The sequence below is a fragment of the Cariama cristata genome, unplaced genomic scaffold (assembly GCF_000690535.1).
Source record: "Cariama cristata isolate BGI_N322 unplaced genomic scaffold, ASM69053v1 scaffold3821, whole genome shotgun sequence".
Lineage (NCBI taxonomy): Eukaryota > Metazoa > Chordata > Aves > Cariamiformes > Cariamidae > Cariama > Cariama cristata.
Genome location: NW_009600844.1, coordinates 56,263 through 72,936, shown reverse-complemented (window position 1 = coordinate 72,936; position 16,674 = coordinate 56,263). Strand labels below are relative to the sequence as shown.

Sequence of the window (16,674 nt, the reverse complement as noted above, 5' to 3'; positions counted from 1 at the left end):
TTTTTTTTTTTTTTTTATTTTAGGTATAAACTGTGGAAGAAATAGTGAAAATCTGGAAAGATTTATCATGTTGTTCATGTATTAAAGTTGCATGTATATGCATGGGGAGGATGTATATGGGCAGTGATACCACAGAACAATATTAACCATTCCAACTGTTGCAGAGTTGCCCAGAAACTGGATCTATATGAGCTTGTATTCTGGTAAGTTAGATTCCCAAGAACTTGGGCACCTAATAATTTAAAATATTACTTCCCAAAATCTGGATCCATTAAGTTCCATCTTATATTGCAACTACAGAAATGTCTTTGAGCTTTCGGTACCCCAGAGGTCTGCTGCCATTCAGAAAGAGAATTACCCTTGTCTTGATTGTGCTGAATTGCCTGATATCTGTGCTATTCTCAAGCAGCAGAAGGATTCAGAAACAAGGTATTTTACCTACTGGGCACTATCTAATCCGCGTCTTATACACTTAACATCACTTCTTTTCATCTACCTCATTTGGACTACAGAAGGAAATAGCTTCAACTGGTGGGGTTAGATGTTTTGTAAAATGACTAACCTGCCTTCAAAGCTTTGCTGCGTATCAGGTGGAGGAAGGACTTGGAAATAGATTTGTAACACATATTTGTGAGTGTTAATTGATCATTTGCTAAAAAGGACACTGATATCTCCTCAGTATGCTTTGGGTTTTGTTTTTTTTGAGAGGGAGAACAGACCATGCTGTGGTAGAAAGACACTATAGTTAGGGATCATGACAAGACTTAAGTAGTTTTAGTAAAATGCAAATGAAAAGTAGAAACCATTCTACCCTTAAAAGACCAGAGTGTAAATTGGCAAAACAGAGAAAAGCTGTGAAGCAGAGGTATTTCTGTCTTAGAGGTGAGGGACTGATGTGTTGGCTTGCTAAGATTCATAGAACAAACCTCAGCTAGGCTCAAGCATAAATGTCCTTACAGTAGAAGGCATCAGAACCAGAAGCAAGGTACTCATGAGATCTCAATCTTTACTGCTGGGAAACCAGATGACCAAAGCCTCTTTTTTACATGAAAATGCTGTCCATTTGAGGATTCTGTGCATGTATGCAGATTTTTCTAGGATCCATCTCTGACCTAGTGAGGATCAGCTGTACTCTACATGCAAAACAGACCAGATGCTTACAGAAACATTGAGCCAGAAAATGATATTAAGGTAAGTACATCAGATACAGAGAAGGGAAGCAAAGTTTAGAATTCTGATTATCAGGTCAGACTCCATCTGGAAGGTAACGTGCTTCCCTAATTAATAAGAGCACCTTTCCTTCTACAAAAGCCACTGGTGGTCATATGTTATTCTTGCTTTTTTAAAACCAGAAAAAAAATTTACAATATCACTTAGATTCACCAAAAGTTTCTTTAAATTTTTATACATTTTGTATGTGTCTACAAATCTGGAGTTATTTGTTAGTTCTAGATTGTGTTTTCTCCAACTTTGGCTTTCTATTCTTATAAAAGAAAAATAAATTTCTCAACCCTTTAAATTGTTCTCAAATAGTTCTCAGTGTTTGTATAACAAGTGTGTAAGCAAAACTAAAAAGGCTCATTCATGCCCTCATTATCCAGTCTCCACTTCAACAGTATCATTTAACAAACATGACACTATATAAAGGGGACTTGTGAAAACTGCTTTTTCATTTCACTTTGAAGCAGAAGGGTAAGTTGAATTTCCTTTTAATAAATCACAAGGAACTTCAGCTAGGAGGCAAACCTGTTCCTTTTCATTTCCATGGTCATATTTACATTTTAAAATTAAATTTTCATTTATTAGTATTTTTTTACTTTGCTTATATTAGCAATTTTAGTAGATAAAGAGATGCCTGAAGGACACTAGATTGTAATGATTGATGAAGATCATTAAAACTGGATTAAAACCAAAGAGCTGTTTTTGCCATTTTGCTATATAACTGATCAGGACTCTGACTCTGCATCATAATCCAATTATGAGCTGGATGTAGTCGTCCATTCAAACGTAATTCCCTGAATGATCAGCACCAGATGAAGAGTACCTGTTGTAATTGCATTTCCTTATCTCAGGGACATAAGTATTCCTGGCAACCTAAGGTAGGGTTCTGTTAGGGACTTTAATAATGTGCTCTCTGAGTCACTGGCCAGCATTGTCAGAGGTGTCTGCTAGCCTTAATATAGTAAAGGGTGAACAACTTGAGGCACTTCAGATTCAACACATGAAAATCGACAGCACTTTTAATAGAGCAGGTGTGTTCTCAGGTGGATTTGAAATTTCCACTCATTAAAGTGGAAATTCTTGACCATGAGGAATAGACACTGCTATCATTTAAACAGATTCTATATGCAGCAAAACACTGAAATTTATGACATAATTGAATATTCTTATGTTCAAGGGTATGTCCCACTGAATTGATTTTGATGAGACATTCCTCTAGATAAACTTTATCCTTAAAAATAGTTGGTATTGATGCAGTTAGAATAGTGTCAAAAGACTTCTACCACAGTCAGTATGGAAGATGCGAAGAATACTTTTTCTTTTTAAAACTCAGTCTAGTTTTAGTGTATCCATTTAATAAATGGCAATAATAATAAACTGATTCTGCTTGGCATGTATGCTTTGAAACAAATACCTTGTTTTAACTGATGAACTCAGGTGTTAATAATCTTGCAGCATTCAAGCCAACCAAGATTTTATTCTCAACTTTAAGTGGAGCTGGATTTAGAACATGTTATGTGTCAATTAAAAGGATCTTGTCAATTCTGAATTTTTTTAAGAATGGAAGTTTTTACAAGAGGGCAGTACATGATCCTCTCTAATTCATGCCAAAAGAAAAGTGGAGTCATGGGTATTAAGTTAAGTTACATGTTTTGCTTGAGAGTCAACCGATCAGGGTCATCTCATTAGAAAAGGATACTTATTCTGGCATCTTGAACCTTTCTTTATCTCTCTCATTATTTTAGCTGAACGATGCCAATAACTGGATATCTCCATGCCGTAGTGTCTTATAGTCCATCAGTTCAGGCTTTATAACCGCACAGCATTACCAATGCTGCATACCCACTAGCTGCATTGTAAACCCATAATCTATAGTTTCAGAGTACTTTTTAGTCATGATATCTCAGCACTGAAATTATAACCCTACTTAATGTTATATCTGAAAGCATAAAATAAGATGAACAGGCCTATTGCGAGCCAGCAAAAAAAGTATTTTCGACAAGACTAACTCTGACATTTTCAAGCTTGTGGAATTTTGTTCAGAACGAAGGAGGAATGTCAATTGAGCTATAAAATTTTGCCCATGTGTAAAACACTCTATCAGTCTGCTTATTTCAAATAAATGTGCTTAAATAGTACTGTGCTTAAAGAGATTGCTAACTCGCTCCAAACCATCACAACCACCACTGTATCAGATTGTGCCTTTCAGGTTAGTAGTGTAGGCATCCATGTTTCATTGAGTGATTATAGCCCTTTACAGACAACTAATGGCTTAAGCGTAATCAGTTACATCTGAGCCCATCATTTCTCAAGGATTTATTCAACAAATAGCCAGTGATAGCAAAAAGAACAATTTGTCTTTGCTACTTCCAAATGTGTAGCTGTCATTCTGTAATGAGCGTACCAATCTGTATCAGTCTAGAAACAGTTTTGTGTATAAGCTATGCAATGGTAGCAAAACAAATCTGGGAAATGTCTTGTCTTATACCTAAACTATAGACTTTATTTAAACAAGGAAGGAATGTAAATTTCAAGAAGGGATGAAGGGGGGGAGAAAGAGCAAAAAAAGTGTTCAAGCCAATGTCTGCAATTTCTTACAGAATGATTGCCTGACAAATATGTGGGTTTTCTTACAGCTGGCCTGAGCAATCATGCTGTTTTACTTGTCCTACGTGCTCACAGCAGTAGCTGCTTTGCTGGTGACTTGCCATGCACAGTGTAAATGTCCAGAAATTCCTGGGCTACTTGGTATCCCTGAACTGTCTGGAAGAGATGGTCTGAAAGGACAGCCACATCTATCATCAGGTATGTAAACTTCCCTTTTTTGGAACAAAGCCTTGTCATGAAGGCTGCATGAATAAAAACTGTTAGCACAGAAGGACACATGCCCTTGAGGAAGCAGCTGCGTTAAACAGAGGTGGGGAAACTGAATGGAAGAAATGGTCAGTTTAACTTTATTTTTATTTTTTTCCTAAAAGATAGGCCTTCTCTCTCTTCTGGGAGAAGAGGGGAAACAAACAGGTTATCAATACTTAAATGTAATAATACACATATTTTTTATATATATCTCTTTGTAGTGTTTTTCTATGACTTTCCGAAGATAATTGCTTCTTTCACAGCAGAAGCTTTTTCTTTTTAAGTATGAAGAAAATGTTATTCCAGTATTTACAAGTGTAATTAAAAGGCTTCTGGCATGTTTTTCTAGTATTCAAAGATGGTGTGTGCAAAAGTAGTCTGGTAAGGAACACACTTTGCACTGTGTAATTTTCTTTCTATGTAGAAATGCATTCTCCAGATCCATTACCAAGGCTAAAGCACTATCAATCAAAATTATTCATAGATGTAACACATTTCACTTTAAGATTAAGTTCTGTTTCATCCTGAAGTTCCCAGAATATGCATCAATTGGAAAGAAAATTATGCTTCTTTTTTCCAGCTGGCATAGGATCCTCTGGAAGCCTGATGGGGCGTCCTGGAAGAAACTGTCTTCCTTGGCCACGAGGTGAGAAAGGAGAAAAAGGGTGATGTCTATGTAATGTTTTGTCAGTCAAATGGATTCTCTTTATTGGGTCAAATACATTGCCTTTTTACTGACTGTGAAGTGCAGTAAGAGTTGCAACATTGCAACTCAAAGAGAGGGAGATGCAGCAATATGTTGTGCTTCTACATTGCCATTTGTTTTAGCTGTGAATAATGGGACCATGATCTTGGGAGCACACTAGTGACTTTATTCTACATGTAGGACCTTTGTTACCCATGGAAATTTGTATGAAAAAAGTATCTGCCTTTACAGTGAGTTCCCACCTTTAGCAAGCAGTGCTGAATGGAATGTATTTCACACAACCTATGCAGAAACCCTCCTATACCAGTGTTTATGGTTTCCATTAAAATAAGATCCCACTGTAAAAACACAAAGTATCCACCCAGAAGATTAAAAATAAAACGGTATGGTGTCATAGGAACTGTTTCCTCCCAAAAAATCTCCCTTGTACCTGTTTATTTACTAACAACACTTATTAGAATGAAACAAATTCTCTTTGGCAAAACCACTTTCACAGACATGGCAAATGTAAGGCTTCAATGTGGAAAAATTAATTTTCTTCTGTGCAGAGGAGAATTATCAGCATTTCAGAGGGTTAGAATTCGTTTGTTTGCTTTGATATAGGTTAACAACCGTGTGAAAACCCAGGAAAATATTTATTTTACACAAGATGATGTTAGAAAAAATACATTGTGTGCTAGTTAGCTTGGAAAATGATTAGTTTTATCCAAGGAATTGTTCCTATCAGCAGAGCCTAGTTTTGCTTGATTGTATAACTTTTATTTTTATCTGTGTAGGTCTACCTTATTATTTGGACACTGAACTTCACAATGTTTTAATAAATTTGAAACATCGACTTTCCCGACTTGAAGCTGGTAATTTTTCCCATTCTTACTTTTTCAGCTCACAATCAGTTTTAAGTGCAATAGGCAAAATTGATTATAGAATCATGACTTGCAGGAAAGAAATAATACTTGAAAGTGGTACGTACTACTACTTGAAAACTCCATTTTCTCATCCAAAGCAGGGGAGATCAGGACTCATTTTCCCTGGAGAAGCAGATTTCTCTCAGGAATACTAATGCACTTTTTTTTTTATTAAAAAAAAAAGCTATTCCAACTGATGTACTTTCCACATGGATTCATGGGAACTCCTCAGCCTTGTACCACATTGCTAGCATTTTTATCTATCAGTAACCATATTGTTAGAGGTAGCAAATTGTTTCGTACTGAGAAGGAATTCACAAAAATTATCATTTGTTTCACTTTCTCAAATTTGAAGCAAATTAATCCTCTTTAGAGAGTACACACAATATAATAGAGCTGATAGCATGTGGGGCATCCTTGTCTTGGAGAAGACAAGGAGAGATGGTCACAAGCAGCATAACAATGTACTTAGTGAACAACTAGTGAATTGGTAAAATTTTGAATCTCTCTATTCCCCCCACTGTTCCTCTTATCACTTTTAATTTTCTCCTCATCTCTTGATTTCTCTTTCTTTGCTTTCCCATCAATATGCCATTAGAAATTTAAAATGCTAACTAGATTTTTTTCTTTTCATGTTTTAGTGCTTGCTTTGACTGGTAAAATAAGAGAAGTAGGAGAGAAAATACTTGCCAGCAATGGGAAGGAAGTTAATTTTGAAGCTGCATTAAAATCCTGTGAAAGTGCTGGAGGAACTCTTGCAACTCCCATGAATGAGGAGGAGAATAACGCTATTTTGAGTTTTGTGAAACAGTATAACCGATATGCTTACTTGGGCATTAAAGAGGGTGAGACTCCGGGTAAATTTAAGTATATAAATGGCATGCCTCTGAATTATACCAATTGGTACCAATACGAGCCTAATGGCAAAGGGAAAGAAAAATGTGTAGATATGTACACTGATGGGAGATGGATTGACAGAAAATGCAACCTATATCGCCTCACAATCTGCGAATTTTAAAGAATGGCCTTTCAGCCACCTCAGTGTGGAGACAACGAAATATCCTGTGACTCAGGTTTATGCAACTTCTGCAATTATTCTATGTCAGAAAATCTAAAACTAATCATATTATGATATTTTTTATCCTTAAGAAAATGCCAAATGTGGTAGGTGATTAACTTGATTAAAATGTGCCTGATCTGATGTGTTCATCTCTTTTTGGAGGGTTGGGAATAGCTCAGAATTCATTTTTCATGGCAGACTGTCTCTGTGCACTGTGCCTTTGTGAAGATTAGAAGAAAATTCCAAGGTTTGACTTGGGATATTGAAAAAGTTTGAAGATAAAATTGCCTGTGGCTTCACAGTGGAAGCATTTCCAAGTACTTAATAGTTTCTGCCTTAAAGGAGATGCACACAGATTGACTTCACTGGAGCAATTATGGTCTCAGGTTTTGTATGTCTCAATTATAGGGCTTGTATTGTGTCATATTGAAGCATGCACTGATTCATTTAGCATCCATATTTAACTTGTTTTATAAAAATATTAACAATACCAGTTACAATTAATTCTCTCAGTTTCAGAAGCTACTCTCTATAAAACACTAAGATAAACATTGCATTAGATCCATGTAGACATAGAAATATGTGTATAAAATACTAAAGATTGCATTTTGTTGCTAAACACCACATTCCCTCGTAAGTGGCCCCTCACTGACCACTGCAGTGTTAGAAGGCCCCTTGTCTTTTCTGAAACCACTGAACAACCACATAATATTTTGGGGGAGCAGCTAAGATTAGAAGTTCATTCAGTTCAAACACAAATTATTTCTCTGCTGATGTCGTGCCAAGGAACCACATAGTCAGACTGTGACTCAAATCCGCTAGGACCAAGCAGCGTTGTTTCACAAAATATTTTCGCCACTACTCAGTTTGGGTAGCTGGTGAGTAGTGGGAGCTCAGTAAAGTACCACGAATAGCAAATTCTCACACACTTACCTTGCAGTGGGGAAGTCCTGGGCTCATCCGTTATCATTTTCACACTACCTGAGAGGGGAAAAAAAGGAAGCACTAGAGGTAAAATATATGCATAAACACTTTTACTTCTTCTCCTCCCCCACATTTGAGTCTGTGTAAGGAGCCCATAGGAACCTGGCCTTGACTCTGGGTGGTCTTGTCCCTTGTCCCTAGCCTGCATTGAGGAAGAGATGGGATCTATTCACATGGCCATTTCAAGCCCTGTCAAATAGGAAAGCTTTAGTGTCTTCAGATGCAGGAGAGAAGAAGATACTTTTGGCAGCAGAGGATTCGTGTCCAGCATTGCGTACAGTACTCCAGATGATCTGAGAGTGGACAGGGACTTTGAAAGGGGAAAAGTACACCCAGTACCATGTTGGATAGATTTCAAAGTGTGAACCTGCTTTACAAAATAGCTTCCTTTGAGACCTATGACCGTGATACCATTTTGGACAAAAATTTCAAATGGAAGGGAATAGATCATGCCATGAGAAAAATTCTCTCAGGTTACTTTGAGAAAAGGTAAGGCTAAACTAATACCTTTTAATTTTCCTAGGCTTAGCTCTGGTTAGCTGCACTAAATCTGCCAGAAAGACTTGAAGGTTTACTTAAGACTACCTCCACCTCTTGTGTTTTAATTACTAGTATTTTAATGAGTAAAACTTGTTAGCAATTTTTGAGTCTTTCAACTGTACAGATTCTTTGTCAGAGCAAGATAATTACCTGGCATAAGGCAGCATCATGTTGGAGTAAGACACACAAAAAAAACCCCATCAGTCCACTAACATGCTCTTTTATTTATCTGAACCAAATTCACCTATTCATTTACATAGCTCTCCAACTAGGTTTGGAGTATCTTATTCCTTTAGTTAATCAACAATGCCATTTCCACCACATGTGGAAATGTGTTTACAAAATGACTATACAAATATCTTGTTAAAATCCTTAATGTGTAAAGTCTTACAAATGGCTTGACACAATATATCACCTACCTCTAAACAGATTTAGACTTCGAGACATTTGGGTACTTTTTATCCAGTTAAGAAAAATAAGATTATTTTTTCAGTCAAAAAGTGATTTTTATTACATCAATAAGCAAAGCATCTAGGCTAGGTCTCAGAGTCCAATTTCTTTCTTCTTAAGCCATTACTATTAGAAAAAAACCAAATCAAACACACACGTGCTGCTTAAAAACGCCTCAGATCCAGTCAAAGAACTGCTAGGCAGCACTTTCCCCTCTATGGTTCAGCTTGAAATCTGTAACATTTCAGGTAATTGAACAAAACTCCTCAGTTATTTTCATAAAACATCTCTATATAACATCCTACACAACTCTTCCCTTGTTATGCTCTGGCCTTCCCCTTATACCACTCTGAAGCAGCCCTCCGTGTTCTGTGTCCAAAGTCTTGACTATGCTTCATATATAAAACTGAAGATACCAAGGGGACCTCTGATAGTGTCCTGCCCTTTTTATAAAAAAGTGTGTCCACATTCTTTTGCATGGACTTTGATGAACTTCAGATGGGAAAAAAGATATCCAGTGTCAACCATCATATGTGGAAGAAATAAAATTCCCTAATGAAAGCAATATTCTACAATCAGGCTTGGAATGCATTTGTTTCTCCTGGGATTCCTATGTGGTAATTAAAATCCTGGTGAAGGTACATAATCAGTAGAATGTTACTTGATTATTCTTTGCAGTTCCACATAGGAACAGAAAAGTATCCAGAAATCCTGATTCTGTTCTTTTAGATGGCTTTTTTGTGTGTGTATAACCCTACCAATTTAAACCCTCAAATGCCATTTAAAACTTACAAGCATTTCAGTCTATTTTTTGTAAAAGACGTGCTTACATATTAATGGAAATTTTTTTAAAACGGACAAAGAGGTCAGGCACAAGAAGAAACAGAATAAATAATTTCTCTGTTCTGTTATTGTAGGGTAAATAATTTTGATAAAATCTTTCCTTAAAAATGCAATGAACAAAAATAATCCCTGGTGCATAATGACCAGACCAGGAAAAATCCAGGTTAGTCTTTTTTTCTTAATTTATTATCATTTGCTACAGAAAAGTAATTTAACAGTAAGATCTTTAATTCAGAAAAAAAACTTATTCGCTTCTTAAATGCTATAAAAGCAAATTTTGAGAATTAAGATCTTAGTACAAGTTAAAACATCACAAAAGTTCAGTCTCATCCGAAGCAAATAATGGATTGCATATCACATAAGAGAATTTTAATACAATTGTTGTTACAGTATATTTAACACAGAGATTTGTCTGGCCATAAAAATGATGGATATTGATTTCAGAGAGAATTCTCTCTGGTCTAGAGTGACATCCTTTTTTATAATGTATAATTTAATTAGGTCTTTTAGCTTAGAAATACTATTAGCAATTTTGAGCACTTTAAAAAAAATCTCACCCCCACCCTGTCAATCCCTACCACATGTAAATAAATTGACCTTCAATTACAGCACATAAGTATTTTTCTGAGGCTTCCTGATTTTCATAGAAATTGGATTAAAAAAACCTGAAGCCTCATGGTTCTTGGGAAAAACTGAGTTCAAATTCAATGTTATGTGGACACAGTAACTGGCAGGATATGACATAGGCTGACAAGGCTACCTTATCTTGTATAAGTTGTGACCAATGCCTTTTTTTTTTATAATGTTGAAGTCAAATTTAAAGAAGAATAATTACATTACTCCTCTGTTCTTTTCCAGAGAAAAGAACATATATGGTGGAAAAATACCAGTACTTACTGCTGCAACATCCTAGCAGTGCTGCAAATACAAATTAGGGTAAAGTTCAATCATATGTTTTACATTTATTTGCAGCTTTTCTTCAGAACAATAAGTGCAAATAGGAGAAGAAATATTTGCCACCAGGAAATTTGTTAGCTGGTTTTGAAACCACACTGAGAAGTGGTAGAAAGACTAATGGCCCTATTACAATTCTTATGAACCAGAGGAAAACAATGTTCTTGCGAGTATTGTGTAATGGTATAACACAAATATTTGTCTGGACCTCAGAGTGTCAGATTGCAAGTGATTTTCATCATCAGAGGTTGAAATGTACTGTTATAAAATCATAATAACCTACAGTTATACAACCATACTTGAGTTTAAAGCACAATCCATACAGGATGCTTGGAAATTAGAATAGCACCTTTAAAAATAAGGGAACTTGGATTTGATCTGAAGCTCCTGTTAGGAAACCAGGGTTTGGCAGAATTTGGCTCAAGGGTGATAAGCCCGGTGTGATGCCAGGTGAAACCTGGAATGAAACTTTCACCCATGTCTGCCCTTGTGGCTCAGGAGCCAAAAGGAACTGTACAGCAAGGGTACCTTAACCCTCGAGGAGGCTGCAGCAATAGTAATTATGGTAAGTAAAGGCTGTAGTGAACAATTTAACCTTCTTCTGCAGATAATGGAGGGCAACTGCAGAATATATGAAATAATGGTCTCATCTGGTTCATAAACATAAGGGGTTTTTTCCTCTCTCCCATTAGAATGCTGTTTTGCTATTAACACCTACTAAAGAGATGAGATATTGTCTTGCTTTCTATTTGTTATAAACACAAAACTATTTCTTTCCGTATTTTTCAGCTGAGCTGTACTAAGTGAGAGAGATACTTAGTGACCTCCACTTGGATCCTTCACACATCACTTAAGTCAGTGGAGCAAGATGGTAGTAGTGTTTACAAGCACTGATCACACTGTCTACAGGTAAAATTAAGACTTTCTGCTCTAAAATGCTGCTCATAAAAAAAGGCCGTGTTAAATTTCACCATCCCAGGTGGCCATATCTTGCTGAATTATTTCCTTCCTGTTTTTAAAGCTCAGCAAAAATAGCCTCAACCCTCTTCTGAGCAGACACTAGGTCCCACGTGGTCTGTGCTCTTCCTGATATTCCCGGTTGTAAGGGAGCTGCTGGGGACAGTCTGACAATGATTTGGAAGAGAAAAGGAAATGCAGAAAGCACAGAACAAGGTGGTAGCAAGGTAGGATGGAAACAACAGCAGAACAGCACAAAATCAATGTAAAGAAAAAATATAAGTGGGGGTTTGGCCATTTAAACATAAACTGGGAGAATAAGAAAAGAGTTTGCAAGGTTGTCTGAGGTGTGACTAGCACTATGCAGGAAAAAAAAAAAACAACTTTCAAGAGGTTAGGTATACAAAGGAAAGGTTAACAGGAACACACACCCACTTTCATAAACTGAAATTCAACTCTAGTGTCTATATTTCTTGAAGCAGCTAAGAAAGCAGTGTTGACCAACATTTGTCCTTAGCATGTTTTGCATTTACCTACCTACATTGTGCAATAACCTACTCTCAGAATATCCTTGATTTGATTCACTGGCACTGAAATTATAAAGCCTCTTAATGATGGATGTGGAAACACAGAAGAAAAGTTGCCTCGATACTCAAAAATTCTTTGTTCTTTATCAGATCTCTGTCCTTGAATCTTGCTGAGCTTCTGTGATACACGGCTCAAAGCAAGATCAGAAAATAGTTTAAAAGTTGTATTATATAGAATGTTCTATTAGACAAACAAACAAGTATAATAGAAATGCAAGTATTTTTATTTACCTATTTTAGCTTGTTCCATCTTATCAGTATGCTGATGAAAATCAAGGGAAGAAAAGTTTAGAATTTATCGAATCTACATCAGTTCTTCTCACGGTCTATCACACAAGAAAACTTCCATGCCCCTCCAGGTTTCCCAGGCCATCAGCCAACGTACAAAACCCAGTAATGGAGGCCAAGCCTCATCTTTTCTCACACTTGCCTAACCTGCAGTTTCTTTCAGATGCAGTTAAAGTGCTAAAATTCTTCTCATCACTGATGCAAAAGCCCAGGTTCTGCCAGTGAACTTTTCTAGGGCTCATCTGGACCCCAGATAGTGGCTTGTTTCATGTTCTCTGCTGGTTTTTCATTTGTGTGTTTTTTTTTTTTATAAAACAATTAGAAAACCTCAGCCAAAAGAATGTTAAAAGCATTAAGTCAAACACTAAGAAACTTGAAATTTAGCAAGTAACTTTAAACAAAGGTTACTCATGCAAATTTAAAATGGCCCTCTTCTGTCAAGGTACATACAGCTGGGTACTGTTAATTTATTTTTCACAGGACTGGTGCCTTTTCCAGGGCACTCAAACAATGCTGCAGGAATTATTCAGGCTTCTGTGGGCATACCACCAATGACACAGTACCCTACATCAGTTAGTTGTTGAGGTAACTGACGAAAGTGCAGGGTGCTTGTCGAGGTGATCTCGGCTTGCTTAGATCCAGTAGCATCTTAGACTAACACAGATATTGCTCACATTCCCTGTCTAATCTCAAAGCACCTATTCCTCATCTGACTCTGCCGTTAGCCTTGCTGCAACATCAGGATACTGGCCTGACACCACAAGGATGATGTGACCATATCTTACTTGTTTGAACTGGAGCACAGCCTCAAACTCCTTTCCTAAAAGTCTCCATTAGATAGAAACAACTCTTAGTTGAGAATAATTTAAAAATGCATGGTAGTTCATTTCATTTCAGCAATGCTCTGCATCTTGAGGCCTCTGAACTTACAGGACTGGTTTAGAGCAGCTTTTCCCTTCACTGAAAGGTCATTGTTCTGTTGGATAAAAATGTTATTATTTATAATAGATAAACTTCCCTTGGAGTATTCTGTAGTGTTATTTAGGTTTATGCTTCTGTGGCTGTTACCTCTACACGTGCTGCAGATATACCATTGTCTTTTGGCTTCGCTGCTGCTATAATGAGATTCTGTTTAGTTACAACACTTCAGTAATCGCCACTGATAAGTCCTCAGACTAATAAAAATGATGGTGGTGTTCCTGGTGCATATTATATTTCAGGTGAACTTTTTTGTCTTATCTTCAGTGACATTTACAATTTAACCTTTACACAGCTGTTCTGACGAAACATTAGGTATTTCAAATATGTATTGAGAAATTGCTTTCTTCTGCTCCAGGGTTGGGTTTTTTTAAACATGTGAAAGTGTTTCTACAAATCAAGAAAGTACCCTCAAATATTTTCCTCACATTTTAAGTGTGCTTACCTCTTGAAGAAAACAAACCCTCATCATCCAAGTTAAAGTTCATTAAATTTCTATTCATATGCAAATTCTTATCATATTACATGCTCTTTGTATTTCCTGTAGGTAACAAGATGAATCTCAAGTTACATGCCCTATAAATTAGACCATTTAATGCGTCTTTCTTATTTTGTATTGGAGCTGCTAGGTAAGTTGAACATCTTTAAACAGGTTTCTATTTAAATTATGTTGCATCCTATTACACTGTATCACAAACCTTTCCATTATAGATTTTTAAAATTTTGTTTCTCAACATTTTGATTAAAACTTTCACTTGCTTTTCAGAGGATATCACCTCAGGTGGAGATACTTTAAAAGATGGATGCCATAATGGAAGAATAAGCATTAACAATTGTTTTGCTCAAACCAATTGATAAAGACAGTAAGTCCCAGTTTATCTTAATACGGCCTTCTCTTAAAGCACATGTGTCTATCACTCTCCTGTAAAGTTAAGTCTGACACTATAGCTTTTTGCATGGGAAAAATGGCATATAATGGTATCTGCTGTACAAAAAAGAGCTTTGAAGGGAATGTTTGGGGTTTGTGTTTTTTTTTCTCTGTAGACTCTTGTAGACTAGCAGACTGAGTCTTTTGGAAAAATATTTTACTTGTTTGAAATAATGTAACTTTGCAACTACATCACAGTGACATTCATGTCAGTGAGGGCAAAGCTTAAGGTATACAAAATTTCGAATCCAGACAGTGAATTCTGAAACACTGCATTTTTTTTAATGCAGGACACTATACTGGAAAGTAAAACAGTCTGGTTAACATTTAGCTTTAAATACTGCTGTCTCCACAGTTGTTCCACAAAATCCTAGGAGTAGCTCTTTTTGTGCTGTCATGCTGTGCCCAAGGTAAACCTGCAGGAAATCCTCCATTGCCTAGTTTCAGACACCTGACTGTAGATGGCATAGATGAAGGATTTATACCAGGTACATGCAGTTACCATGTCCATTTTTATCTAGATGTACTGTTGTGTTCTATTTTTATGCTTTGTAAACTCAGTGCTATCTTGTATAATCTGATGTGGGTTGTACTTGATAGAAAATAAACAGATCTTTCTTAATTCCTTGTATGAAGAAAGATGCTTAAATCTCTCCTACTTAATGACGCAATGGTTCAATTCAGAGAAAAGGATATCATTTTGGCCCAAGAGACTTGTTGCTAGGTGTTAGGTTAGAGCTGCAAGTAAGTGCTTGAACAGCCTGAAGGATTCTGTCAACAATCCCTAGACACAGTTAAAAATCAACTAAGCCTACTGTACAAGTGCCAGTGTTTTCCCTGGACTGGCTCAATTACTTAGAGTGAAGACTAACTCAGTTTGCTAATCCAAGTTTTCCATAAACATCACTGCTCTGCAGGTAGTTTCTAGGAATGTATTCCCTATCCTTACAAAGATCGATGTGTGAAAAGATCCCCTACTTAAAACACGGCAGTAAACTAAAACAGGTCAAAAACATTTTAAAAGTTCATATTCATTTCACATTATAATCTCTGCTTTTATCTTGAAAGGTAAGATTCAAGCTGTAATGCAAAGTGTGTAATAGCTGGTTTTGTTCATAGGTTTCAGACCACTGGTTGATAACGAAATGGAAGACATTATCCATCAGCTAGAACATCGGATTTCCAGACTTGAAGGAGGTAATTTATCTGCCCTTATTTTCTGCTGTAGCTGGATTAGCTGGCATAAAAAAATGGCTTCTTAGGAAAAAGGCAGGATTTTCTGCTGGTTTATTGCATTCCATTTATATTTTGTTCACTGCTAGATAGGAGAGTGAGAACTCTCAAATGAGGGGAGGGAGGGATTAGTTTTTCCATAACTAGTGGGAGACAGCTAGGTAACAGCTCTGAAGTACGGGTGCAAGCAAGTCAGAAATTTATCAGATTAAAATCCCTGCCTATGCAGAAGCGCTCCACGGGCATCTCATGCTCCTAACAGACAAATAAACTGAACACTAAAAATATACCAAAACAGTCACAACCAGGTCACATCTAAGATCCTACTCACTCAAGGACTGACGTACACCCTTGTATACTGCAAACCATCTCAGAGAGCTTACAGAGTCTCAAAGAAAATATACTTTTTCCAAATGTAAAATTCCTCATGTCCTTCCCTCCTTCTCCAGCCTCTTTTGTGCTTCTCCTATTTCATTGTCGCTATTTATGTGTTTCTTCTCTTTTTCCCCTCCCCTCGTCTTTTCAGATTTCTTCTGACTTTTGGGGATTGTCTTATTTTTTATCTTTGATTTCAAGTTTTCCTCTCCTTTACCTTTTCCTGGGTTTAATCTAGAGTTATGGAGGAAAATAGCAGGAATTACAATTGGCAGCAAAGCAACCAGAAAACAATGCATAAAAGATTGATAGCTTTCAGCTCATCTTGCAAAAGATAACAGCATCTGGAGGAAAAATATTTGCTGCCAATGGGGAAAAAAAAAAAATCTTATTTCCATAATACACTGAAAAAATGTGAAGAGGCTGGAGGGTCTATTGCCATTCCAAGGAACCTTGGCAAGAATGATGCCATTCTGTACTTTGTGAGAAGTTTTAATACCTACACCTACCTGGGGATACAGGAATCTCTAACTCCAAGGAAATTCCAGTTCCTGGAATAGCTCTGTACACAGCTGAGCTATACTAACTGGCATTTAAATGAACCTTCTGGGAAAGGGGAAGAGGAACGTGTGGAAACGTACACTGATGGCACTTGGAATGACAAAAGGTGCAACAAGAATCCCCTTGTTGTCTGTCAGTTTTAGTGCTTTCCCCTGCTGCTCTCTGCCAGGCTCCCTGGAATACACTTGCCTATCCCTTGTCTCTTAATTTGTAGCTAGTGAACTCAGATAATGCAGCATGAAAAATAA

The 16,674-nt window shown here is 36.8% G+C and overlaps 2 protein-coding genes across 2 annotated transcripts; both read left to right on the top strand.

The window, feature by feature from the left end:
- Nucleotides 1-3,872: 3,872 nt before the first annotated feature.
- On the top strand, nt 3,873-6,706 carry LOC104169289 (pulmonary surfactant-associated protein A1-like). Its single transcript, XM_009710177.1, has 3 exons — nt 3,873-4,026; nt 5,560-5,637; nt 6,330-6,706. The coding sequence occupies exons 1-3, from the start codon at nt 3,873-3,875 to the stop codon at nt 6,704-6,706; spliced, it is 609 nt and encodes a 202-aa protein (XP_009708479.1).
- A 1,366-nt stretch (nt 6,707-8,072) lies between these two features.
- On the top strand, nt 8,073-16,569 carry LOC104169288 (pulmonary surfactant-associated protein A-like). The gene is given in 7 exon segments (XM_009710176.1): nt 8,073-8,221; nt 11,018-11,084; nt 14,613-14,745; nt 15,377-15,454; nt 15,580-15,587; nt 16,200-16,244; nt 16,246-16,569. Coding segments are annotated over 7 exon segments (804 nt in total).
- Nucleotides 16,570-16,674: the final 105 nt, after the last annotated feature.